The 27,755-nt window shown below is 42.2% G+C and overlaps 1 protein-coding gene across 4 annotated transcripts in view; it reads right to left on the bottom strand.

Annotated features, from left to right (window-relative positions):
* BOC (BOC cell adhesion associated, oncogene regulated) overlaps positions 1-27,755 on the bottom strand; it is a 67,020-nt gene that overhangs the window by 1,387 nt on the left and 37,878 nt on the right. For 3 of the 4 annotated variants that reach the window (XM_081908383.1, XM_081908384.1, XM_081908382.1), the window contains exons 4-18: positions 15,997-16,143; positions 15,268-15,411; positions 14,570-14,863; positions 13,140-13,412; positions 11,225-11,523; positions 8,274-8,433; positions 7,937-8,047; positions 6,800-7,006; positions 5,445-5,626; positions 4,363-4,468; positions 3,938-4,060; positions 3,002-3,223; positions 2,360-2,586; positions 1,406-1,476; positions 453-643 (exon numbers count right to left, since the gene is read on the bottom strand). In XM_081908383.1, coding sequence (XP_081764509.1) covers positions 453-643; positions 1,406-1,476; positions 2,360-2,586; positions 3,002-3,223; positions 3,938-4,060; positions 4,363-4,468; positions 5,445-5,626; positions 6,800-7,006; positions 7,937-8,047; positions 8,274-8,433; positions 11,225-11,523; positions 13,140-13,412; positions 14,570-14,863; positions 15,268-15,411; positions 15,997-16,143 — 2,757 coding nt within the window. The remainder of the gene's footprint in view (positions 1-452; positions 644-1,405; positions 1,477-2,359; positions 2,587-3,001; positions 3,224-3,937; positions 4,061-4,362; positions 4,469-5,444; positions 5,627-6,799; positions 7,007-7,936; positions 8,048-8,273; positions 8,434-11,224; positions 11,524-13,139; positions 13,413-14,569; positions 14,864-15,267; positions 15,412-15,996; positions 16,144-27,755) is intronic. The other variant, XM_081908385.1, reaches the window with a different exon arrangement.

Raw genomic sequence — 27,755 nt, 5'->3', positions numbered from 1 at the left:
ACATCAAGGTCCTGCCCTAGATGTAGAAATAATATAATAATAAAATAATAATAATAATAAATTATTATTATTATTATTATTATTATTATTATTATTATTATTATTTATACCCCACCCATCTGGCTGGGCTTCCCCAGCCACTCTGGGCAGCTTCCAAAAAAATATTAAAATACTATAATACATCAAACATTAAAAGCTTCCCTAAACAGGGCTGCCTTCAGATGTTTTCTAAAGGTCTGGTACTTGTTGTTCTCTTCTGGTGGGAGGGCGTTCCACAGGGAAGGCGCCACTACCGAGAAGGCCCTCTGCCTGGTTCCCTGTAACTTAGCTTCTCGCAGTGAGGGAACCTCCAGAAGGCCCTCGGTGCTGAAAGCAGCAACTTTTCTCCAAAGGTTAATGCATAGCAAGCAACAGGAGCAAAAATATCCTTTTATGGTTTATGTCCCACTGACCTGTATGGAAGACAGGATCCTTCATGATTTCCTTAGTGGAGTTGCCCATTTTGCCTGGCGGCACAGAGTGACACAGGTCAAGGTATTGTTCACGATGATGGCAATTGTCATGTTGCTGAAGCAGCTGGTGCGTGGAGTCATCTGGAAGCCCATAGAGAAAAGAATTCTGATCTGGTCCAGGACTAGGTGACCTAAGTTGCAGAGAAAAAGCAATTTGAGGACATCATCTTCAATTATCCTCTGATTAACTTCCTCATATACAAGTTAATTGAAGAAACTGAAAAAGGTTTGACAGAATTCATACGTTCATTTCCATGCTCATTGTTCTAGGTTCCAGTAGGATATAATCTTACACAACAATATAGTATGCAATTTCAATTGTGTTGTGATTACTGAGCATTACATTTCACAGAGGTTATCAGGAGGATGAGGTTGCCATGTATTTTGGAGCAGACAGTGACTAGGTATGATAGGTGATTGATTTTGGTGGGTTAAGGTAGGGTTAACTGGGTTGGGTAACGATCATGAGCTATGACAAAGGCAGGAGAGCAGAATTGTGGGGCTATATCTCACTAAATTGGTGATACATGTTTGGATAATTACCTATTAGGTCATTAATCTGATTCTGAGATGTTCTTTAATCTGCACTGAGCCTATACACACACAGGCCTGCTACCGTAAAATACATTTGTTTTGTCTGCCTCAGTTTAAAAGCAATTAGTGAATCAGTCTTATTGTGCCATCAGTACCATGAAATTAAAGGACTTCCGATTTTACTTCTATAAAACTTTAAGGGAACAGATTGCCAAATAAAACGTGGTATGAGCTTTGATTTTTTACAGCCCTAATGAAAATAATCTTGCATGACAGAAATGCTGACATAAGAGGCATTTCCATCATTTCTGTGACATTATATTGCCATTACACATGAAGCCTGATAGCTAGAGCCATACCTCTGGTGTTCAGCTGGAATATTTCCATTTTGCAGCACCCTCCCTTGCAGAAACGCATTGGTTCCATTCTGCTGAGAATAAAAAAATAAGTTAGAAAAAGAAAAATCTAGAAGATAATTAAAATGTCTAGATTCCAAAGCCAATGCATGGGATTATGCCAAAGGAGTTCAGCTTCAGATATTCAGAACCATTACTGCTTCTAGGATTATAAAAACTGAGCTGCTTTAGGGAACTGGACTCTACATTGACCCAGAACCATAGGATTACTGCTTCTCTGGTCCTTTGCATACAAATGGCTTCTGAAACCTGTTTCTATGGCCGTGGGGAATTTATGTACTGCATTTTAAAGGATGTGATGCTTTAAAAGGTTCATTAATAACCAGTTAGATGCTCAAATGCTATTTATTCTGTCATATTCAGAATCTATAGGTTCAAAATTTTCCGCTTGTCCAAAAGACCTAAAAATAAGACTGACCTCTCCAGGTTTACATTCTGGGAGGAAGGCTTATAACACCTTTGCATCTGCCCCCAGAGGCTGTGGTTGTAAGGAACACTGGCAACAGTCCAATGAAGAAACCGTGGCATATGAGGAACTTAACATCTGGCTAATTCAGCCGCCATTTCCAAATGTGACGATTCAGCTGCAGAGTGGCAACCGGAACAGTGGACGCTAGGGGAAAGCTTATATAAATAGTATAGCTGCCCTGCCACAATTTATTGCATTTTAAATATATTGTAAGTCAAGCTGAAAACTTTGGTTAGTCAGCAGGGTATATAATCTCTAAATAAATTTTAGTCTGGGAACTGAAGTTTCTGGCAAAGCATTCCCCTTCCTCTTCTGCCTCCTGAGGCAGAAACAGAACACTAGGCATTGGGCGTTGCAATGAGCCATTATTCAGGGCAAGGAGATAAAGAAGTCACTCAACACCCCCTGCTGTTGCTAAATAAATTTACCTGTTGAACCTCATCTGGGCTGTAATCCTGTGACTTTGCGCTGGGATATCCAATTGTAGCTGAGGGGAAATGGCCATTGGCTCCCTGGTGTGCTGGCAGATGCACGCCATTCGCATAACGCAGCCCATTAGCTCGAGGAGTGGAGACCCCTTGCAGGGGCACCATGGTGTACTGGCAAGAGGACACCAGCAGCCCTGCACCAGGAAAACCCAGATCTATGCTCTGCTCTGAAATGACAAAATAATATACATGGTAAAGACTTAACATAGACATAACATGAGCTGCTGCTACTATAACTGGAAACACTGCAGACATAGCCATTGGGGAAGAAAAAGAAAACAGAAAAAAACATTCTGAAGACAGTATAGAATATCTTTGGGCCTTGGTTATGAGTGGGCTTTTGAAGGCCACAGAGTCAATTCAGACAGTTAGGTTCATGAAATGACTTTGGGAAGTCAGAATTTAATTACATGCACATGTAAAGTTATTTGAGGACGAGTTATTCACGCAACATTTCCTGTGAATAGGAATATCATGAAATTGGGTTGGTTTCCCTTATCACAGCCCATAACCTCCAGTCAAAGTTGTGTGTGTGTCCCCTTTGTTTCAGAGTGACAGGTACCTTTTGTTAAAGTCACTTACTCTGCTTGGACCAAGCCCTCCAAAGGCAAAATGGAATGAATGCCACAATGATGAGAACGATGGAGCCCAGCACCACCCCTACAATCAAGTATGGCAGATCACTGGAGCGAGCCACCATGGCCCCTGCCCCTAAGAAATTATGGCCGCTGTTGGGTGGGGGGTGATGTATCGTAGATGCTGTAGAGGGTGGGAGGTGACCAGGCACTCCTGCAGATTTGCGAGCTTCAAGAGAAAGAAAAGCATAGTTACGATCTTTACACAGCCTCCATGCCCACCCCAATCTTTCAGTCTCAACATGGTTCTCTCAATGTATTATTATTAATTAAATTTCTATACCATCCTTCATCCAAGGATCACATAAAAATACATAACGTAGTAATAAACAAACAAAATACTCCCCCCCCCCCGATTTAAAAGGCCATAGACTGTTGGCAGTCAAAGGCCTGCGAAAAGAGAAATGTTTCTCCTGGCACCTAAAGATATGCAGTGAAGGTGCAAGGCAGCCTCCACATACTGCAGCTTCTTCATAGTTTATGAACCTAATTTGGATTCATTGCTCAGCCCATTTTTGCCTCTTGCTCTGCCCAATGCTGGCACATGGCCTCCATAAGGTGGCTCAGAAGGGAATGGGAGGAAAAAGGTTCCCCACTCCTGACTTACTGCATAATATCCAGTTGAGTCACTTTTTTCACCAATGGGGGGGACTTATACCTAGCCTTCAAATTCTGCAGTTAATGAATGAATTTTTATCAGCAGAACTCCCCCCCTTTCCTCAGTTTCATATTATTTGCTCTCCTAATCAGTTTCTCACACGTATCTTATAATCACCCATGGATAATATATATCTAAACTTCCTGATCTCTTCACAATCTTATTCATATTGCAAAGTGGAGGAGGAGCATCTGAGGCACCTGAATATAGCGTTGGACTAGTTACCTTTGGTTTCACACATCATCACATTACTGAATTCACTCTCCCCACCCTCGTTGAAGCACTGCATCTTAATGTCATATGAAGTCTCTGGCTGGAGGTGGCTGATAGAATGCCAGTACCGGTCACCTGAATAGGAAGCAACATACACACAAGTGTCACTTTCCTTTTATTCACACCTCTATCCCAATGCCATAAACGGATCACTGTATTATCACACAGCAATATGGACATGGGACAGTTAACAGCAAACACAAATTTTCCCCCCACACTTGCTGGGAAATGCCTATTATTATTATTTCAATTTATATACCATTAATAATATTATTATTTCAATTTATATACCATTATATACCATTATGTGGATAAGCCCTCAGTAGACTATTTGGGGCAATTAACATTTGGGATCCAACCAGCTGGTGTATCCTTACCTTCTACCGTATCCCTCTTGTAATCACTGTCATTGTCACTGTCAGTTGGTCGATAATAGATGTAAAAACCGTGAATTGGAGTATTGTTATTGCTGGCTGAAATGTACTATAGAAGGGAGCAAAAGGCATAAATTAACAAAAGAAGAAGAAGAGTTTGGATTTGATATCCCGCTTCATCACTACCTGAAGGAGTCTCAAAGTGGCTAACAATCTCCGTTCCTTTCCTCCCCCACAACAAAGACTCTGTGAGGTGAGTGAGGCTGAGAGACTTCACAGAAGTGTGACTGGCCCAAGGTCACCCAGCAGCTGTATGTGGAGGAACGGGGAATCAAACCCAGTTCACCAGATTATGAGTCCACCGCTCTTAACCACTACACCACAAAAGTGTTGGTGTTCATCACAGAGGCAGAGAATAAGGCAGGACTGGGCAGACTTCTGGATTGTGGGATTTATTTCAGTGTGTATTGGAACACCAAGATCTGACAATGGCAAAATAATGGTAATGAGTGGAGCCAGGTGCCAAATGTATTTGTGAAGGCTTTTTAAACAATAGGGCATTATGCAATTTCAGTATTGAGATCCTCAGTAAAGCTGAACCCAAGGCTTAAATATTTTGCACAAGTTACACTTTGATGTTCTCTCTCATCATATGATGATTTGAACTATGTATCTTGTTCTTTCAGCCCTGAACACTATTATTTGGCAGGTGAGGGAAAGAGTTTTAAAAATCCATTATGATAGCATAGGATATGATAGCACTATAATTATCACTGTGATAGAACTCCTACTTTCACCAAAAAGAGAGTTATGGCCCTAGGGACAAGTTGCTGGGTATGTCGTCTCTCTAGTGGAAGATATGGGGGGGGGGGGAAATATCCAGCAATTTGTGCCTACAACCGATTGCTGTCTTGTTTGGTTAAAGCAGGAGTTCTCAAAACTGTAGGGCTTGAGTGTTGAAACACAGAACAGTGACACTATAAGTGTCCAGCACAATAGAGTAGAAGAAGGGAAGCAACAGAGAAATTTAAGGTAGTGATAATTAAATTTGAAGTCTAGTCCCAGCTCCTGCCTCCCCTGCTTACCATCCACTTCAGCATGATGGTGGTTTCATTGATGGCATCCGTGAAGGTGATGTATGGCCCTGTGACAGGGCGCTCATATACACGGTTGCTGTAGCCCGATACCACATGTGGTTTAGATGGAGCACTTGGCTCACTCTCCCCCAGTATGTTCAACGCTCGCACTCGAAATTTGTAGGATGTGCCTAGAATATGGAATGGAGAAAAGTGAGCAGACCTCTGACCTTGGTATTTTCCTTGTTCATCTCTTCCTGAAAACTCAGACATTCCACATTAGCAGGTGGCAAAATGACATACTGCAGAGCCAGTGTTTCCTGACCTAATGAACTAAGAAACAAAATAGCAGCAGGGCTTTCTTGCTGCCCCAGACAATGACTGCTTTTTAAAAGGCTCAGGTGTTTTTTTAACCTGGTCTGAATGGTCAAGAGATCACATTTGCTACCTTACTTCAGATGCACAGAAGAGACTGAGTGCTAATGTACATGCTACAAGCCAACAAGTGTAAAGAACAGTTGATCTATGGATTTTGTCTTTGCATGAAAAGCTGCTTTAGGGTAGAAGTTTGGAGAAATGGATACAAGGACACACACAATTAACCATTTTTCTTCCTGCCATTTCTTCAATATTGTATTTGTGAGGGTAAACAAATCTTGCAGTGAGGGAAGATACAAAGTGGGTGACTTTGTAGAGCCATAAAACTGTAGACTTGGGCATGGGCATAGCCAGGCTTTATGTTAGAGGGAAAGAACCTCAGTTAGTTATTTTGTATTGTTTTACTTGGTTGGGGGGGGCAGCTGCCCCTCCCTGCCCTCCTTTGGCTACACCCATGGACTAGGGATGGATCCCCTGCTTAATCTAGGACTCTTGCAACTACAGCATCTCTGTGGACACTACCCCCCCCGGCAGCTTCAACTTAAATACCTCCAGCAGTGAGCCCACCATCTCCTGAGGCAATCTGTTCCACTTGAAGTGGGGAAACAGCAAGCAGGGAAAGGGTTAAGCTTCCGCTCACATGCACACACGTTTCTGTTCCTAACTGACCCATCTGCAGTAGCTTTCCATAATGGCAGAATTTTTGGGCTGCCATTAGATACATTTGCAGGTAATATGTAGTTTGGCATGGATACAGTGATTCAAAGCTTTTGGTCTCCACAGAATAATTTCAGAATTAAAGAAAGCATCTGCAGAATTTCACATTTCTCCGGAAGAGAACCATGAATTACTAGCCAACTCTGAAATGACCTTTTCTCCTTGGCGTGGGTAATGGTTTCTGTAGCAGCAGGCAAGATATGAAGCCACTATTAAGTCTTTCCAAGGACCATAGGAAGCCTATATGCTGGGAATAGAAGATTTCCTACCTTTCTCTAGTCCTGCAATTTCCACAGAGAGACGAGAAGGGTGGATGTCACTTGTGGCCAGCACCCAGTCCCCCATCTTCTTCAGTTTCTTATATTCTACTCGGAATGACTGAATGGGGAAGCCTCCATTTCCACGGGGGATCCAAGTGACATAGACAGATGTCTCAGATGCCATCGAGATGGTGGGGCGATCTGGAGCCTCGGGAGCTGTAAGGAAAAGAAGAATAACATTAGCAGATATACAACCAGTTTTAGACTGGGAAAGCTGCGCTGTAGTGAACTTTCCTTACAAGATGAAATAGTGTGCTAGAGAGAGGGAGAAGACAATTGGAGGGGGGAGAGAAAAGGTGTTCTTGCTACCATGGTATATATTTTTATATTGTAAACCACCCTATGATCCTTGGATGAAGGGCAGTATAGAAATAATAATAATAATAATAATAATAATAATAATAATAATAATAATAATAAATAATAATAATAATAAAATAAAAGGTGCACACATGGACAAGTTGGATTTGGTAAAAAGAGCCCTCTTGAATTTTTTTCAAGGCTCCTCCCACCGCAACAATCATAATCAAATCACTATTTGTTGAAGTGTTGCATGGATCATGGAGCAGGCTTGTTTTCTCCTGCTCTGGAGGGCAGAACCTGAACCAATGGCTTCAAGTTACAAGGAAGGAGATTCTGACTAAACATCAGGAAGAACTTTCTGACAGACTCCCTCAGAAGGTGGTGGACTCTCCTTCCTTAGAGGCTTTTGAGCAGAGGCTGGATGACGATCTGTCATCAATGCTTTAGTTCCGATTCCTGCATTACAGGGGATTGTACTAGGTGACCCTCAGAGTCCCTTCTAACTCTACAATTCCACGATTCTATGATACGCTCACTATCATATTAATAGACAGTTTGTCTGATAGGTGCTTGTTGCCAGTAAAACAGACTTTGAAGAGCAACATGGCCTAATAAGGACTGGACAGAAGCAGCAGAGATAAGCAAACTCCCTTCCTGTTGCTTGTGCCAGGCTTGTCTTTTTCTCATCCACACCACCATCTTTCCCAGCTCTCCTCCCCCAAGAATAATCAGACTTCTAGAGCCAGAAAACCCTTTCTGCCGCAAGTCTGAAAATGGCCTTACGGGACAGGCGAGTGTTGTCGGATTGGTTGCTGCTCTGAGAGCTGGTGCCAGGGTCATCCTTCTGAATCTGCTGCTCTTTGCTGGCTATGATATCTGGTTTGGGTCGACGTCCTAAGCAAGACAAAAATAGCAAAGATGGCATGAGATAAACTTTTAGTGTCTTATTGCTCTGAATGATAAACTTCACCAACATTCTGTGGCGGCTTACATTCCATGGATGCAACCGCGTCTTATTAACATTATTATTATTAACAAAAGCAAATTTCTAAATGACAAAGCCTTCAGTATCAGGACAAGGAGAGAATTTACAACTCATGGGAAAGTACTACATCTTTACCGGTCCTGAAGGTCACCATTGCTGTCTGCCCCTCTCCAGCACAGTTGTAGGCAGACATCTCCACCTCATACAAACTTCCTGGGTCCAGTTTTATTAGAGTCAGATGATGCTGGTTGGCAGGGACATCCCTGACTGTCCAGCTGTCTGAAGAATTCATTACCTGTTGAAGGACAAGGAACAAGCACACCTATGAGTGGATTCAATTACCTTCACCTTATTACGGATAAAAGCATTTTTAGCCAAAGCAAGATCTAAATAAACTTGTTGCTGGCATCTGTCTGTCTTGAGAGACAATAGAGCGCAGGGATGAAGTCAAACTGCTGTGTTAGCAGCACCAAAGTGAACTCCCCAGGACACAAGCAAGTACGGAGGTCCTGGGCTGTCCATATGACAAGACACTTGCTCTCTCAGCCTTGCTGATGTGGTCCAAAGGAAAGCAGAGCAATATGCTTGGCACTAGGAGTTGTCGGAAGGAGGCGTAAAAGGCGCCGCCCAATCATGTTAGGAACTCCACTCTGGATTTTTGTTCGGTCTACTCCTTAACCATTTTCTCCCAAAGATATCCCACAAGGCAGCAGAGGTTTAGGATCAGAGTTTTTCTTCTCTTAGATGGACTATTTTTCAGGGCTGATAAGCCCCATCTGCTCCTCACTACAGCACATGCAGAAATAAAGCCTAAGGAAATGCAACTGAAACAAGTGCATTATTGTTTCATTTTTAAACCCACCTCTCTTTTCCTTCCCTTCCTTTATGTTTTTCCCAGTGTAAATTTTAGATTGGCTTGTATTCTACAAAGTGTCATGCATACTGACAAGATCAGTTTGGATTTGAGTAGTAATGACAACAGCAAGAATGCTATGACAAGTAAATTCTCAGAAGCATTAAGCTACTTTGCAGCATGATCTTATTAAACTGATGCCACTCAGAGGAACCCCTTTACAATTCCATGTTGTAACAGAAAGTCTTGCTAATAGCAATTGAGAATTATAAAATAAAATTGTTTAAACATGTGTGCTGCATATATAAAATAATCACTGGCAAACTGGTGTGAGATAACATAGGAATAAAGTAACACAGGAAGCTGCCTGTTATCTAGCTCATAACGGTTTACACTGGCTGGCAATGGCTCTCTTCTACCAGGAGATTCTGGGAACTACAGAACCTGGAACCTTTTGCATGCAATACAAACACTTGATTACTGAACTACAGCCCTTCTATCTGAGTAGAAGATGAAGATTATTAGCTATTTCTCAGTCCAAAAATAACCATATGACAATGAAAGAAAAGTCAGCTGCAGAGCTGTATCATCGAGAAGTAGAGGGGGGAAATTTCAAGGGAGAGAACTCCAGTATCTACTTAGCAGCTGCTAGCTACACAGGTTGTGCACCTGTGCATTTACCAAACAGTTACAGGTTGTATCCAACTGTGTCCCTCGGCTCACTGCAGGCTATTAGCCCCAGTGAAAGTTTCCATGAATGTGACAAAGGAGGAGGCATTTTTTTGCAAATATCCCCTTTGCCTGGAGCAGGCGGGGGGAACATAGGGGACTGGAAAAAGATGAGGAACCGCTGAAAACCATCATCCTCACATTCCACTGGTGAAAAGGCACTTATAGGCTACAGTGCCTTCTTTGAATTGGAAACAACCCTACAATTTTGTCCTAAAAAAGAAAACGGAACTTCCTATTTTGCCTCCAATAGGAAAATGAGACCATGCCATATTTATTACAGATAGTTGTAGACAAATCTGAAATGAGCAGAACTACTTGTCTACCGGCAAATGACTGAATTCTGGTATTTGATACCCACTGCTACTAATTGCCTCAATCAATTGACATATGAGGTAGGTACCACTGCTCCATTCACCACTATTCCCATCTCCCAAGGAATATGTAATCACAATGTTATAATTTGTGCTGTGGATGTATTGCACAAAGCTGCACAGGGTTAATGGGTTTTCAGTGCCATCTTTAGTTAAAAGATTTCTAAGCAGTCCAGGTTATTTACTTAGCACATGTAGTACACCTGGGCACTCCATAAACTGGATGGTATCCAATGCAGAATACATCCACTGAAATAAATTAACATTACTTAGTCCTATCCATTGTTTTCCATAAGTCACATTTGAGTATGACTTAGCTCTGAAATGCACTTACACCTCAAGTAAGCACATGTCAGAATAGATTTATTGAAACGAACTATGATATAATCATGTTTATTCAGAATTTGTCTAAACCCAGCTTCTCCTTTACATAAAGCCCATTTCAGGGTGTCTGTCTGGTTACCAGCCACGCAAATGAAAATGATAGCAGGGTTAACAGGAACAGTTTCCTTCCGTAAAGACCTTTAAGATACAAGAAAGAATCTCCAGCTGAGAATTTGCTCTGTGCTGGAAACATATTAGTCCTAAGTGCAGTGACCCATGGTGACTCCCTCTGACCCAAGAGCCTTCCAGGTGAAGCGACTGAAAAAAGAGAGACCACAACCAACAAACAAAGCAAGGAAGGTACATGCAGCAAGCTAAGATACCATGATGGTCTGGAATCATTACTTGACTGGAATCTGTCTTATGGTAAGGATAAGTTCATCAAAAGAGGAGGGAGGGTAGTGGGAGAGGGAAGAAATGCCCCGGACTAAGTAAAGTATATGCATCATCCCAGGGTTATGTACATCATAGGTTTGTCCTTGTTCACTGATACATACATCTCTGCAGTTCTCTCTCCCATGCTGATCTCAAACTTGCACCAAAGCACCCACTTCCTTATGCCTGTTCCTTACGCTGCTATCACTCACTGAAATTCAGAGACCGCACACAGGACAAATATCCTGCCCATCCAAATGATGGGCTGCTGCTACCTAAACTGGCAAGAAAGTGTAAGCTAAACAGAGCTTTCCAGAGAAACTGTAATTCAGCATCATTATCAGAAATCAGTTAAAAAGGAATGTGCTAACCTTGCGGTGTTTTACAACATAGTAGAGGACTGGGGCTTTGCCATCATGCCGTGGTTTCCACAACAGCTCATATGAATCCGTTTTAGTAGTCCGGGGAGAGCTAAGGATGACTGGGGCCTCAGCTGGAGACACCAACTCTTTGGAGGTACATTGAACAGACACGGATGGTGTGGTGGGCCTGGGTCTTAGGAAGTTTGCTTTGTCTTTCAGCATTTTTTCACTGTTGCTAAGCAGGGTAGGTGACAAGGCAGACTGAGCTGAATCAGCAACAGAACCTTGCTGTGGCTTCAGAGTTGTTCCTAGAAGGCAAGAGAAATGATTTGAACAAATGCTGGAGCACTGAACTGATAAAACTGATACCCACTGTCTTAAAACTGATACCCACTTACTCCCAACTATCAGGAAAAGGTGAATGTGTGTGTGTGTGTGTGTGTGTGTGTGTGTGTGTGTGTGTGTGTGAATCTAGCTTATTAGGGTTTTCTTAGCACTGCAGTAGAATAACACCCATCAAGTCGGGTAAGTTTCCATTCCTGCATTGTGTCTCCCATGGCTATAAACTACTACGTGAGTCTTCAGTTGGCTTTAGGCTTCTTCCTTTTACCTTAACAATCCTAATTTTTCCATAGGCTTTTGGCTTCTTTAGAAGATGGAAAGTCTGCTTTAAGTAGCCAGAGGGGAAGTTCTAAGCACCTGGGATTTTGGTGCACTAGGCATCAGCCTACTCTTGTCTACACAAAATCCTAATGCTGTCTCAGTGACACCAATGAGAGCATCTTGGCTGTGAGTCCTGGAAGACCTGCTCCCTGCCTTGCAGGCCTTTTCCCACTTGGCCTGGGAAGGTGGGGCCTAGACAGACTCCAGCTACAAAAGCTCTTGGGCTGGGGCACTGTTTAGGGGGGCTTATTTTGGGGGGAATTGTTGCTGTTGGTTTTTTGTATTTTTATTTTAGATCTTCTTGTAATTTCGGTGGAAACTGTTCAGTGTGGTTCTGTCTGTTTAATTTTTTTATTGTTTATGTTGTAGTTTTATATTTTGTTCATGTTGTAACCCGCCTTGAGCATGGTTTGAACTGTGGAAGAGTGGCATACAAATAAAGGTATGTATGTATGTATGTATGTATGTATGTATGTTAAATTCATTAATTTCTAGGTACATCTGACTCAGTCCCTTTACAAATTATGTTCTAGTTGGAGAATTTTAATTTGTGCAGTTTTATTTTGGCAGAGAATGGGGTTTCTAATGAACAAACAATAGAGAAAGAGTGGTGTCAGAAAAGAGACATCTGTAATGTTTGTCACAATCACCTATTTTATCACTTCAGCACTGAATTTTTACAAATATTTTGTCATTTTGATTTTTTAAGCTGCTTTTAGTGTTGCTATTGCAGCTGAAGTGCGGAGGGTAATTCAGACACTTAATACATATGTAAATGGACAGATAAAGAATTTAAGAAGCTCAGTCCATGAAACAGAGCTATGCAGGGAAAGCAACTTTCCCCCTAAGTACTGAGGGAACCTACTCAAGATATAACTTGCATGTGTTCAGGTTCATTTCTCAATACTCTGAAAGCCACACATCTGAGAAGTAGGAATCTCAGGAAGTTCCTTTCCAGAACAGAAACTAACTTGAGTTGCATGACTTGGCATAAAGAGAATAAGCAGCCCCATGTATAGACAGATACACCCCTAATACTAATGCAATGAGATACTATTTAGCGAAGTTTTTAATGTTTAATGCTGTATTGTGTTAATATTCGGTTGGGAGCTGCCCAGAGTGGCTGGGGAAACCCAGCCAGATGGGTGGGGTATAAACAACAACAACAACATTATTATACTTACTTTTGCTGTTCAAAGTGCTTTACAATTCTTATTTCATTATCCCTATACGAACCTTTTGAACTTCATTTTGGACTTACCAGGCCCAGTAGTCCTCAGCTGAACCATAGCCTGTGCACTCCCAACTTCATTCTCTGCCATGCACTGATATATCCCTTCATCCTCAGGCCCCACACTGGAGACACGTAGGGCCTTGCGAGAGAGTTGCATTCGGTGGCTGGAGAAGAGCGGAACTGCATTATGCAGCCACACAACTGATGGCTGGGGGTTCCCCCGAACCTTGCAGGTGAACTTTGCACTTTGTCCCCATGAGATGATCTGCTGAGATAGTTCCATGACAACCTCCGGGGGTTCTGAAAAGGAAACAAGAGTTACAATTCAGGTGTGAGAACGACCATTCACCTCTGAAACAGGCAGAACTGAAATATTTGTAGCTATCCTCCTACATTGCTGTGTTATAAACTACATTGCTGTGTTATGAAGACAGCAATACCTAAACCTATTTATTCTTGTGCACAGCCATTAAGTGTCCGATAAGTAGATCCTTCACGTATTTCAAAAGTAATCTTTCAGAGACCATAGAATAATAGAATCTTATGAGTTGGAAGGGACCCAAGGGTCATCTAGTCCAACCCCCTGCAATGCAGGAATCTCAGCTAAATCATCCATGACAGATGGGCAGTCACTACGCTCTTCTACGGCCACAGGCTCTAGACCGGAAAACTAATGGACCTCTCCATTAATTAGGTAAATCTCTTCCAAAAGCTCCCTGATCCAGGTTCTTGGGCAAAGGACCTAGGTAAAACCTTCACGTGTTGAATTCTGTAAATCAACTCCTTCAAGAACAATTGCCTGTTCTGTGTATTTCTTTTATATGCATGTATACCAGGTAATCCTATCAAACTGGGCTTATTATGCAGGTAGATGAAGCAGCCTTCTTGATTGGCCAGGGATTACTTAGCCTGCATTAGCTTATAGCCCAGACATTTATTTCCTTTAAAAAGGAAATGCCTCTGTCTTTTGGCTTGATCATTAAGCTTGGCATACTATATGTTGATATCTCTTTAATTTCTTTGTGAGAGACTCAAAGGACCAAATTCACCCAAGGATCTTTAAATTACAGTTCAGCTAAAAGCACATGACTGCTTTTCACAGCACATTCCATCTAGCTTAGAACATTTTCAGTTACTGAATACAATTTTCTGTCTTTTGATTATATTTATGTGTGTGCGCCTAGAATTACTGTGCCTCAATAAATAACTCAGTTTTAATCCTCTGGCTCTTTTTTGGAAAGTCAAAGCTTTGGCTCTGCCCTCAAAGCTTACTTAGGCAGTTATTAGGAGTTAGGCCCCTGAGTGAAATCTAAGCTGGAGGAATTTTGCTTGTGAGCATTAAATTTCACCTCAAAAACAGTTCTGAAATATATGACCATGTGAGCAGTCTCCAGACCATGGCTATAGCTGCTGGGTCTAACAGGAGAGAAGAGGGAGGAAAATGAAGTTGTACTCACCAAACACTTGAACGTTGTAGAGAATGAATGCTGCTGCAGCCTCACCCATGCCATTGTCAGCCATACAGCTGTAGGTCCCCGAGTCTTCCTCACTGATTGCATCAATTAGGAGATTGCTGAGAAGGAATCGAGTCTTGTTGTAGCCAGAGACGTTGGAGCCATCCTTAGCCCACGTGACACGTGGAGGTGGAATCCCACTAGCCACGCATTCAAGGATTAGAGTTTGACCCTTAGTGACAATGATGGTCTGAGCCTCTGGGGGATAAATTATGCGAGCTGCCTCAGCTGTGGAGCCTAGTGCCAAGAGAGAAATCAGTGAAACAAAAGTAAGACAGTCTTGTAGAACAGGACAGGATGTACTATGTAAGCAGAAAAGCCTATTGGGGCAAAAAAGCCACTAAACAGGAAGTTTCACCAACTCTGCCATGAACAACTTCATCACTCCATATATAATACCAAAAGCAACAGAAAATGTACAATGAAGCCTTATGCTTGTGAGATAAGCTTCTGCTACCTGCACTGCAAGAGGATACTTTGAATTTAACACTCCTGTATAGAAAGCAAGCTCTCAAATATGAAGGGCTTGTGTAAAACATGCAGCTTAAAAGGACTGCATTTGGTGGCACCTGCAAAATGGGACCACCACCTTAAAACAACCTGAAGCCAATGAACCCAAATATTTGGGAAAAGTGACTTACGTCTCACACGGAGTTTCTCGCTAGACACAGATGTTTTTACTTCCTGGGTGATAGGGTTGTAGGCCGCACATTTGTAAGTTCCCTCATCATCTTGGCTTGCATTGACTATCTGAAGATTCCCAGATGGCATGATCAGATAGTTATCTGTTAAGATAAAGGAGCAAGAGATTCCTAAGGCAGGGAACATCCGTATTATACCATTTCTAGCATACTGTAAACACAAAAGGAACATTATTGAGTAATAATAAGAGGAGCAGAAGAGGTTTCCAGCTAAGATTGAGAGAAAGAAAATGGTGAGTGGTTGGAAGAATGGAATAAAAAGATTCAGTAAAAAAAAAAAATCAGCTTTAATTCTCATGGCAAACCTGGTATGATAATTAGAACATCATTTGGTTTTATTATTAAAATAAGGGATTCACTCGTCCTCCAAGCACTTCCCAGCTTTCAGATATTTCTTTCACAGGTATATTTTTAGTGCTTCAAGAAAGTTACAGGACAGTCAAGAAATTGCTCCTGGGTGAGGACCGAAATGTGGAGTCATGAAAGACTATGTCTACTATACAGAAAGCCATAGCCCTTAAGAGAACTCAGAAAAATGATTGTACAGATCAGCCCAAAAGGCACAATCCGAAGGTGTAGGGAGGGGTAAAAACTGACTAGAAGGTAAGTGAGACATAAAGCAGACACCAATTCCAGTTTCTCTTCCTTTGTAAGTCAGTCACAACTCACCTCTGGAGACCTCTAGCCATTCATGTTTCACACTGTAGCGAACCTGGGCCTTTGGGTGACTTTCAGGAAGATCACAGGCAATTACAGCTGTATTTCCCTCATCAACTTCTATCACATGCTGGCCATCGTATTTGAAGTCTTTGAGATCTGTTTAAGAGGATGGCAACAGGATCTGTTAAAAGCTGAACTGCTGGGCTTTACACATGGGAGAAAAGTAACAGTGGTGGACAATGTAAGTAGATTAAAAAGAATCACAAGGGGGGTGGGGTCTCAAGGATTTGCATTTATTACAAACTGAGGAAGCTTATATCCTTTCCATATCACAATCTCATGTACTGTTGAAAAACTCCAAGAAGCATAGCATATGCAGGTGTCTCAAATATGACCATTTCTTATGCCCCAAGTGCTCGTTCTTTCCTAACCTCCTGATCTTAAACCTAGAAATAAAGAACAAACTGCATGCTGGAAGGTAACATGGGGTTCTAAGCTCTCCATTTCCTTTGCAATTGTGGAGTACTCACTTGTAAGAAGTGCAGGCGGACAAGAGGAGGGTACTTAATCTTCCCTCTCTCCTCTCCCACCCTCCACATTCAGTCCAGCTAATTCCCCTACAAAATGTCAAGTTTTAAATATTTTTCTTTAGCTGGGCTCCACAACAAGCCTAGGCAGGAGAAACATGGCCTGGGTGGGATGTTTTCAGGATAGAAATTGGATGCACAGGAGGAGTTACACCACACTGCCATCTGTCTTCCAATCTCCCCTTCGCAAATAGCTCCAATATTCCCATCACCTTGACAATATGTGGGTAGGATGATGCTTTTGCCAATGTGACACCTAGTTCACTGATATCAATAGGATGTACATGCAAGTGTGTTTGAGAGTGCAGCCTTTGTGTCTCCAGGAGTCAATTGGATAGTTTCCTGTAGGTATGGTCCTGTTTTCATGGTGTACAATGGATGTACGTATGCAGTTGCTGGGCAAAGGCAGTATGCCACTAAGCAAATCATAATGCCTCTGGGTTGATTGACTTGATTGATTGATTGATTGATTGATTGAATGACTGATTGATTGACTTTTAAGTGGAAACAGATTGAACAGCCCAACTGATTTTTCACTTGTCATCTTGTTTTCTTTATTCTTATAACTATCTAATTTCTCTGCCACATCAAATAGGAGTGTAGACTAGAGCTGATCTCTTTTTTAAAAAAGGTCAGCAGAATTATTGAAATTATCCATTATGACCATATGATTTCCAAATACATTGCTTTGAAATTTATTATCTGGTGAAGCCCTTTTAGCACCCAAACACACATACACAAACAATCAATTTGGAATGGAGAGCTATGTGCTGGCAGAGTGATGCTAGTGTCACTCCATAGGTGGAGGCTGACACAGCTGTTCTGGCCTGGGCAGTGAGATACCTCCATTCCATACAACCTACCCCGTAAGAAGGCAAATCAGGCGGTTCAATTCTGCCCTAAGCTGCTGGTGTAGAAAGCAATCTAGGATATTCCATAAGAACTTATCCCACTACCGCAAACCCCCGGAACAGATAATTAGTTCTCAAAACAAACCGAGACTTTTATGAAGGAGGAGTCAGTTTCAAAGTGTATTGCCATAACCATAATAAACAAGCTTAAAACTTCATTGTTGTTCAAAACAGAAACCCATATCAACAGGGAACAGTTATTCAGCTTTGTATGTTTGTAATCAAATTGTAATTGTTGAGAATACTCGTCCTAATGTTCTACTGTTATGAACCTTGAGAAAGAGAGAAATATAATGGGTTTTCAGATATACTTGCAAAATTAACATTAGAGAGCAAGAGAGAGAGAAAGGTTTCTTACTGAGGTCTACTTTGTCTGCTAAAATAGTTGGCTGCACTATGCTCTGGGCTCTTAGGAGCAAAACAACCAACAAAGAGGTCCTTTAAAAGTGAGAATGAGTATACCAGATCAAGAGGGATGGATCAAGTTTCATCCGAGAAGGTATTTGACGTGACACCTGCCTTTGCTTGCCTGCCTGCCAGTACATTTGAGAAATCCATTAGGAGGGAATGTTTGCACAAGTTCTCACCACAACCAGCCAAAAAACCCCCAACAACCTCAGCCTTCCTTCTTCCTCTCTTCCCTGCTGTTTTCTCTATTACTGTGTCTGAACACTTCTTAACCATCTGCACAGGATTCCAAGAATCAGGTGCCCAAAACTGAAACCTCTAACAGAGTTGTCATATAATAACAACTTTCTACTTCACTGGTTCTTGCGCTAGTAAACCCCTTTCCTTATCTAGCAAAACATAATAGTATCTCAGAGATACAATGCCATCTTTACCAAGGACTTACAATGCAAAGTTCAATGCAATGCAATGCAGTGAGGGTCTGAGTGACCTACATATAATGAGTGGTGAATTACCGTATATACTCGAGTATAAGCTGACCCGAATATAAGCTGAGGCACCTAATTTTAGCACAAAAAACTGGGAAAACTTATCGACTCGAGTATAAGCCGGTTCACCACACCACAAACCTGGTGGTGGCGGCAGCAGCGGAGGAAGAACAAGAAGCCCGAAAGGTCCCTCCACCGCCACCTCTGCTGCTCACAAGAGCAGGCATAGGAGCCACGATTGGGAGAGGCACAGCACAGTGCAATGCCTCTCCCAACCATGGCTCCTGTGCCTGCCCTTGAAAGAGGCGGGCGGCGGCAGTGGGACCAGCGGCAAGAAAGGGCTCCTTTGGGGCCACTCGTCTCTCTGCCGCTGCTGCCCACCTCACTCAAGTATAAGCCGAGGGGGCTTTTTCAGCGTAAAAAATGTGCTGAAAAAGTCAGCTTATAAGTCAAGTATATACGGTACCACCCCAGTGCATCAGCAGGGTGTATGCACACAACTGTGAGCAAGGACCTCTCTGCACATTCATTTGAGGAATAAAGGACTGATTCTGATCTAGAGGCTGTAAGTTTGGAAGGCGATACGAATTCAAGAATTTTGAGAAACAATGTAGTAAATAGAAAGAAACAGCTCTGTGCTGCATCATGCCCTGCTCTAAAAACACGTTTGCTAGGTCCAAAGGCTAAAAGGACTCCTTAACATCAAGAAATTAGTTAAACTGAAGCAAAAATATCACAAGATATAGATATCAAGTATTCCTTCACTGAAGCACTGCAATAAGAAAAGCTGCACCAATACCCCTTACTGCACCAGTTCTTAATTTAAACCTTCACCTGAAAACTACAAATAAGCCCTTCATTTTCATAAGACTGGAGTCTGGGATTTTTGCCTGCAAAGTTTGTGATTTGGTAGCCTAGGATTCCTGACTTCTTTTCATATGACCCATGCTAGTGAGAGGGTGTGCTGTCTACAGTTGGACTGGATCAATGCAAGTATTCAGGCAGCCGGGACAGCAAAAACTAGAACAGCCTGTGAACTGAAAACTATGGCCAAGTCTCTATTGGCAGACTGGAAGAGTGGAAAAATATGTTTTCTTTCTCTGGGATTTATACCAGCTCTCCAACAGCAAAAGACAGCTCTGGCTCCAAGGTTCTCCCACCCACGCTTATGGAAAAGTGACATGAAATTTCTCAAACAGGCTAATTAAAGCAAGATTGCTTCAAAAACATTTTTAAATAAAAAACAGCTCCCTTGGCAGCTCGGCAAAAAGCCTCCCCAAATGAAAAACGTATTAGCTGTCAGGAGAATATTTCCGTGCTAGTGCTTGGATTCAAGAAGGGAAGGAGGGGAGAGACTTAACAAAGACATAAAAATGATTTGCAGCAAACATGTTTAATGCTTCAGGAATGTCTTGGCATCATGCAACTAAAATAATAATAATAAAAGTAAAAAGAAGGTGTAAAAGAGTGAACTTCAGAAAAGTGATTAATTCTTTAAAGGCAGACTGGGGAGGGAGAGCCATGTTTCCACTGGGTATTACAGACAGATGGGAGGTTAATTCTTCACTCCCAAGATATCAATGGGACAAAAATTAAGGAGAGACTGGTGCTGACTTTATTTTCCCATTTCTCTTTCTCATGGGACAAAATGTTAGGAGACACAGAAAACAGTGGTGGGAGAAAAGAGATTTGAAAGCTTGGCTGTTGACATCACACATTTATCTGATTAACAAAATACAAATAGAATCAGGAAAAATTAATGTGCCTCCTGGTGGTCCAAATTCATCACAGCCATTTTTGAATCCCAGAGCCAAGGCACAGGCTCCAAAATTACTGGCAAAGGATATGTATGCACAAAAGCAGATCCAGAGCTTTAAACAAAAAACAGCCAAAGTCGCCTCGGCCAATGAGCAGAGAAAGAACAGCCCAACACTTCTGCAAGCCAAGCCACTAGGGAACAACTTTCTTTGCAGATGGAATATAAAACATTTTCTGCTATTACAAGGTTTGCTTGCAGAAGGAAGAAGCAACCCAAGCTCAGTTTCACAAGGGTAAGAATGGCTTTTTCATAATAAAAAAGAACCATGACTTATCTTCTGAAATGCATTTACATCTCTGCTACCTTTTTTTACTTATGTCACTTTATTTTCCCCATGCCCTCAAATTCCCCAACAGGAAAACAGAGAAAATTAATCTCTGATCTATAGGAAGATCAGATTTCCACATCAATATTCTGTCACTTTTATAATACAGTGGTACCTCGGGTTACAGACACTTCAGGTTATAGACTCCGCTAACCCAGAAATAGTACCTCGGGTTAAGAACTTTGCTTCAGGATGAGAACAGAAATCGTGCAGCAGTGGTGCGGTGGCAGCAGGAGGCCCCATTAACTAAAGTGGTGCTTCAGGTTAAGAACAGTTACAGGTTAAGAACGGACATCCGGAACGAATTAAGTTCTTAACCTGAGGTACCACTGTACTGGTGCAACTTGGTAGAGTATGCCTGCATCTTTAAACAGTAATATGGCGTAACAGGGATATTCACACATTCAAGATTTGCCAGCTACATCTTGCGCAGTTTGTAATGCACAGAAATCTTATTTCAGTTGTGGCTCTCCATACATGTGGGGGGAAATGTAGCCACCTCACTTGTCATGGGATATGTTGCTAATATTAAATATACCGTATAACTGCTCATCTGAAACACATGGAACAAGCACAGGTCTATGTCTAACGCTCTGTCCTCTTGGCCTTCAACTGTCTCTTGAGAAAGCAAGTTGTAATTGTACAGGCCTGGTTCACACTTAAAATCACAGTTGAGAGAAAATTATGGCTTAATGTGTACACACAGCAACATGAATGCTGTAGGCGGACTCTGCTCTGCACATTGCAGGACAAGAGGGAAAACAAGCCACTTTCTGACTTGTCGAAGTGGCCAAACCCAGTATCATGGTTTATATCTCCTAAACAGACTACAAGCAGTAAGTCAAGAACAAAGCTTGGTTACTATTCATAGTTTGTTTGGAGAAAAACAAAACACAAGCATGGGTTTGGACGTCACAACAAGCCAGACTCTGGCTTATTTACATACAGCACAGTAGCAAGGGAGCAGAGCAAGAACGTTCCAGCAATGTGCACTAGCACACTCTGCATTCATATTAAACTATACATAAAAAACAAACTATGATCTAATGTGCCGTGCAAACAGGGTCATATTAATTATAGCAACAGCTCCACTTTTTTTTTGGAAGAGTTGTATGACGGAGTCTAGCCTTCAATGTAATTTTAAGATAGAAAACCCAAAAAAATCCTGAGCCTTTGCCCAATACAATTCCAGACTATATAGGCTGAAGGAAAACATTTTACCTTGCATCATGGGGATGTTATGTGCTGGATAGGTGGTCTACCTATCAAAATAGTTCGTGGGGATTGGGGGGGGGGTAGATCAATATCTTGCCCACCTGCCATATCCAGTTTCCCACACTTTAGCTAGATGATAAAACTGCCTGTAATTACTACTGCATATTGGCAAGAGACTTTACAACTCAGCTTCAGGATTTTTGTTTGGTTTTGCAAAGAGGAGGAGGAGGAGGAGGAGGAGGAGGAGGAGTAGCCAAAGTGAAGAAAACAGATATACAACAAAAAGGCCTAGTGTGTTATTACGAGCTTTGGAGTAAAACAGAGCAATCGTAAAGAAAAACTGCCAGCCACTACACTGATGTTGCTTGGAACTTGAAATCTGTGTTCTATATATAAGAAGCCAAGGAGCTCTTAAACTGAATTGAAATGTAAAATTAAGAACATCTGCTGTCAGTTTGCCTTCGGTCCCAGATAACATGTTGCTTTAAACTGGCACTGTTCTTTACTTAGTTAGTTGCCATCCATCTTGCCCAAATTTGGTGATTTTTGCAAATCCCCCTTAAGTTTGTCCCCCGTTTCTGAAAGACTCAAATCCCACGATGGATAACATTAGGCAGAAGAAAATGTACTAGACAGAAAAAAGCGCTCCTGGGGGGAAATAAATTAAAAATAATTAAAATGACCAAATCTCCAAATATATTATTACATCAAATTCAGCAAAGGATTACTGTGGAAAGATGCAAGTTCAGGAAAAGAAAATGACTAAAAGCCTCTTTTAATGCAAAGCAGAATATGATATGTTTCACTGGTAATCCACATTTAAGCTACAGGAATACAGAATGGTGGAGCACTTTGCCTGGCTTCCATTAAACTCTGGCTGCATTGCTAACTCACTTCATATACAACATAAGCAAACCTCTTCGAGTTGAAATGGCTATAATAGCGTAGAACAAAGAATATCTGAGAGAAGAGCCACGTCCTACTGCAGATGTTTAAACTGACTGTTGCTGTTTTGGTGTGACAGTGGTTGTGCAATCATCCTGGTCCTATGAGTCCATATAGCCCAGCACCAACCAGCACAGAGACTGGTGCCTTGAACATTAGGAGAATGGGACTCTTGATACACCCACAAAACATCATGGACCAGATTCTGCTAAGTCATTATGCAACGGAAGTGATCACAGAGACCCTCTAGTGCAGGGCTGTCCAACAGATTGATGGTGATCTACTGGTCGATTGCGGGATGCCCCTGGTCAATCGTGGGATGCTCCCCCACCCCAAAAAATAAAAAAAAGCTGAACAACTTTGGCTTTCCTAAAAAAAGCTGAACAACCTTGGCTTCCCTAAGTTTTTTTATAGTGGTTGTAGATCGCAGTCTCTTGGAAGTTGGACAGTCCTGCTCTACTGTAACAAGACTTCCACCCCTTCTGAGCCCTCCTCAAATCTGTAAGAAAACTCCCAGAACAGCATGTCAGGGAGGAGAGGGGAGATCCTCCCACCTGGCAAACAGAAATGCTTGCACTGGCGGGATGATCACGTTAGCAAGATGTTGAATTCCACCCCATGTAAGTTCACAGTTCCATTATCCCCACCTTTCTTACATACCTAAAACATATCCTCCTTCTGTTCTCAGCTGCTGTGTTCCTGTGCCACTGTCACAAATGTACTTTACGTGTCCTTGTATACGTGCAGCCTCTCCCCCGCTCTCTATTGTAAACCCGCATCCCCGTATGCAAAAATGTGCATAGCCGCCACACATCTTTCAGACATCCTTCCCTACCTTGCATATCTACATATCCTATCCAGCCTTCCAAACTTGTGTATCACATATTCCATTTATCTCCTCACACGTCTACTATCACCATTATATAAATCCAGGAACAGTCCTGTGTTTTCATTTCCTTCTCTCCCTCGCTGTAATTCTACCCTGGAAGTTCTTAGAGGGTGAAAATAGCTTTTCAACATGGAGCCAACAGCTGTATCAAGGGACTTATCAGATTAGAGGCCCTGACAGAAGCAAAATGAAAAATGAGGTTTTTTGTTGTTGAAAAGACAGCTGCAAATGCCCCCAGGTCCCCAAAGATGCCTCTGTGCAAGGGTCACTGCCCACTGCCACTTTGCAAAAAGCTAACACCCAGGTGTCCAGCTTCAGCTGAAGGCTGCTTTGATAGCTTAATATTCAGAATGGAGCATACAAAAGAAAACGAAGGATGCTTCACAAAACTGTAGATTTTTTAGGTAATACTCACGAGAATTTTGTTTACAAAGCAGACTGCCTCTTCTTCTTCTTTGAATTCTTCATATACAATGCTAAGTTCACCTGGTGTTAATTAGAACAGCCAGCTGTTCTTGCTTATGCTGAAACTGGCCCTCTTTCATTATATTAGCAAATATGCTAGCTACATATTTACTGAATTCCACATTTTTTATCATCTTTTTTCTTGCCTCATCTTGCCACAATTTCAGTTTTGAGAGGTGTCTGCTGATAAGAATTATATGCTGAAATTCAACATTGTGCTGTGTTGAACGTTCCATTCACGCAAACATTGCAGCTTGCCGGACCCCCCCCCCCCGCCATAGGCTGTTCTGGTGGTTCTCACAACTTGCCACCAGAGCCAATTCTACAGGGCACATAGGGGAAGAGAGGGAAACCGCACTGTGCAAGTGGAAGTCCTTGCACAGGGCTTCTGCTGACAGGGTTTGTTACATGAATCCGCCCAGTTTTAAACAGGGTTCTTCCCAATCTAGCTAGTTGAAGGCAGCAAAAGATCCATTTCGGAAGGAGGGACATTGCATTGAAAATACTGATGGAGAGAATCCTTCTGTACTTTGGCTACAACGAACCCTTCTAGCGTTCCATTTGTGTGTTTAGTTTGCGGGTCTTTTATTCCAATTTTTGCTCAGAGGCAGAAAACAACTAGGAAGAAGAGGAGTTTGGATTTGATATCCCGCCTTTCACTCCCTTTAAGGAGTCTCAAAGCGGCTAACATTCTCCTTTCCCTTCCTCCCCCACAACAAACACTCTGTGAGGTGAGTGGGGCTGAGAGATTTCAAAGAAGTGTGACTAGCCCAAGGTCACCCAGCAGCTGCAGGTGGAGGAGTGGAGACTCGAACCCGGTTCTCCAGATTACGAGACTACCGCTCTTAACCACTACACCACACTGGCTCTCAAGCAACACTGAATACAACAAATGTAGAGTGTCGCATTAGTCGGGGGGGGGGTACAGATTAGGTCAGTTCACTTTGGAATATGAAGCAAATGAATTTCTCAAGCATCCCTATCCTTGGGCACAGGATTTCCTTTTTTTTAAAAAAAATTATTTTTATTGAAATTTAAGAACACCAACACCAACCAGCACCAACCAACAGTGCACAGGATTTCCTATGCAACCATCAGAGTCAGAAACAGGTAGTATTTATTAGAGAATGCCAGTTCACATGCCACATTTTCCCTTCAAGAATAATATAACTGCAACAAATAAAAGATGTACACTGCCATGTGTGAAGATAATTTTCCTGTATTTATCTTTGCTTGGGAGCGGCTGCACGCATTCACCAGCTAATATGAGCAACTGCAACTCTATTGTTGCTTTGACAAGACTACCATTTCCACATTTCCTTCCCTCTGTCAAGCACTATGTAACAATAGTCAATTTATCTCTACATTTAAAAAAATCTGCTTAAGGAATTAACTGCTAGTCTCAACTAGTTCTCCAATGTAGCCTGAGCAGGGACCAGTTCAAGGGTGTCAATCAACATTTCTGCACTAAAGGCAGGCATATCCCAAGGCTAAAGTTCAGCTGCCAACATGTCAAAAATATTGGCAGGGATAATCCCATTCAGACATGGTGCCTTTGGGAAACAGGAAGGGCGACGTGTAAACCTCGTAAGAAACCTTAACTGTCACCAAAGAGACGGAGATATAGTCTCTAACATACCTTCCAAGAACCAAAGGAGGATTTTTTTAAAAAAAAAAAAAAGGAGGGGAGGAATCCTGAATAAAGATTCTTTTAGATCCATCTTTGTTTGACAACCAGGGCTATCTACCCACATCCCCTTTCTCTTTTTATGTGTCCCTCTGCTTCTCTCTTTCCACAATGGGCCCAGATGCCTACTCTGAATACCTCTCCACAACCTCCATTGGGCTTGAATTGCAACTTCTTTCTCAGCTAAACCCCAACAGACTCCTCATTTTTTTTTAAACTTCTCCACCACATACTGCTCTAGGGCATCCTCAGGGTTCCTACAAGGTACTGCTCTCCTTGCCTATCTTCTGCATGCAGAAGTATACTTCAACTTTCAAACTAACGGTTTCCAAGGCAGCTTGCAACAAAACCAAGCCCTTGTTGCTCTGGCCAGTGGCAGAGATAAGAGTGACTTTCCCCTCACTTGTGTAATCCCAAGGGACATGGCAGGCTTCCTTCTCCTGCTGCAGGAGAGCAGGTTCTTGCAGCTACTCATTATCTGGTTGATGGCTGGGGCTAGGCTAGTCTTGCCCTTTCCAAGGTGTCACTTTCTTTGGAGGGCTGGGGCCAGAGGCCAGTGCTCTTTCCCTTTACACCTTTAGCCTCAATGACTCCAGCATCCTTCCCCTAAAGAACGAACACAAGAAGTTGTCTTATAGCAAGTCAGATTGTTGGTCCACCTATCTCAGAATTGTCTACAGTGAAAGTGTCTCTCCAGGATTCTGACTGGATTCTTTCCAAGATACCAGGGACTGAATATGCAACCTTTTGCATGCAAAGCATGTACTTTGCCACTAAACCTTAAGTCCCATAAGCCCACCTTTCTGCTGCCTACCTGTCCAGCTCTCTCAATAACTAAGAGGCATTTTGCCTATTTGTGTTCATGGCCTTCTCTCAACAGCACGTGGAGCAAATGTTCAGCAACTAGCATATAACAGAAATTGGATGGGCATCTTTTGAACAGAGACCTTTTGAATATCTCTGTGTTTACAAATGATAAGACATAATAGATCTTCTTGCATATTATGTAGCTTATCGTATTCAGTCTGTCAGTGTTCACTTCATATATGTAGGGAATAAAATTACCAGTTGTGCCTCTTCCTTTCATACACAAAAGGGAAAATATTGTGATTATCTTTTATTTAAGCAAATTTCGTTTTATGCAAAACAACAAATGAACAAAAACTCACGATAACATTAAACTATTGTTTTAAAGGCAATAATTCAAAACCTGTAACATACACTAACAACTCAACATAAGCATACTGGCAATATGGTTACACAGTAAGTCAACTCTTTCCTGTCAACCTGGTTTGAAATGGCACATGATCTAACAATGTGCAAATTTAAGCCAGGCTGAAGAGAAGGGGGAAATCCAATTGGCCCTACAAGTCCCCCAACAAGTTAATGTGACTCTGTCCTCAGTGTTATTTCAGTCAGTTATTAAAGCCTCTAGTCTAATTTTAGTAGGGGTTCCTTCGGTGCCCATATTATGATGGTGCACACTGCTGAAAAATTCTCACTCCATTCCTCTCCTAATAGTATTGCTGTCCAGCACTGGGAAACGACTAGAATGGTGATGTCTGAACCCAGGTTTGTGGTTTGTTTCCCATAAACAAACCACAAGCGCTAAACCAAGAACAAACCTTGGTTACTACTCATGGTCTGGATTCAAATGTCATCACAAGCCAAACTCTGAGTTGTTTCTTAGTGGTATGGCGGCAGCAAGGGAGGACTGGAAGGGACCATTTGGATCCCTTCCAATCGGGATTCAGGCCTCACCATGGGACTGAAACTGCCTTGGTTGCGCTGGTTGATGATCTCCGGCGGGCTAGGGACAAAGGTGAGAGCTGTTTCCTAGTTCTGCTGGATCTCTCAGCGGCCTTTGACACCATCGACCATAACATCCTTCTGGACCGTCTAGAGGGGCTGGGAGCTGGGGGCACTGTTATACAGTGGTTCCGCTCCTTCCTCCTGGGCCGTGTCCAGAAGGTGGTGGTGGGGGGTGAGTGTTCAGACCCCTGGGCTCTCACTTGTGGGGTGCCTCAGG

The sequence above is a fragment of the Podarcis melisellensis genome (genome assembly GCF_964234715.1).
Source record: "Podarcis melisellensis genome assembly, chromosome: 4".
NCBI classification, from domain to species: domain Eukaryota; kingdom Metazoa; phylum Chordata; class Lepidosauria; order Squamata; family Lacertidae; genus Podarcis; species Podarcis melisellensis.
Note: the sequence above shows the minus strand (reverse complement) of the source record. Positions and strands in the feature narration are given on the sequence as shown.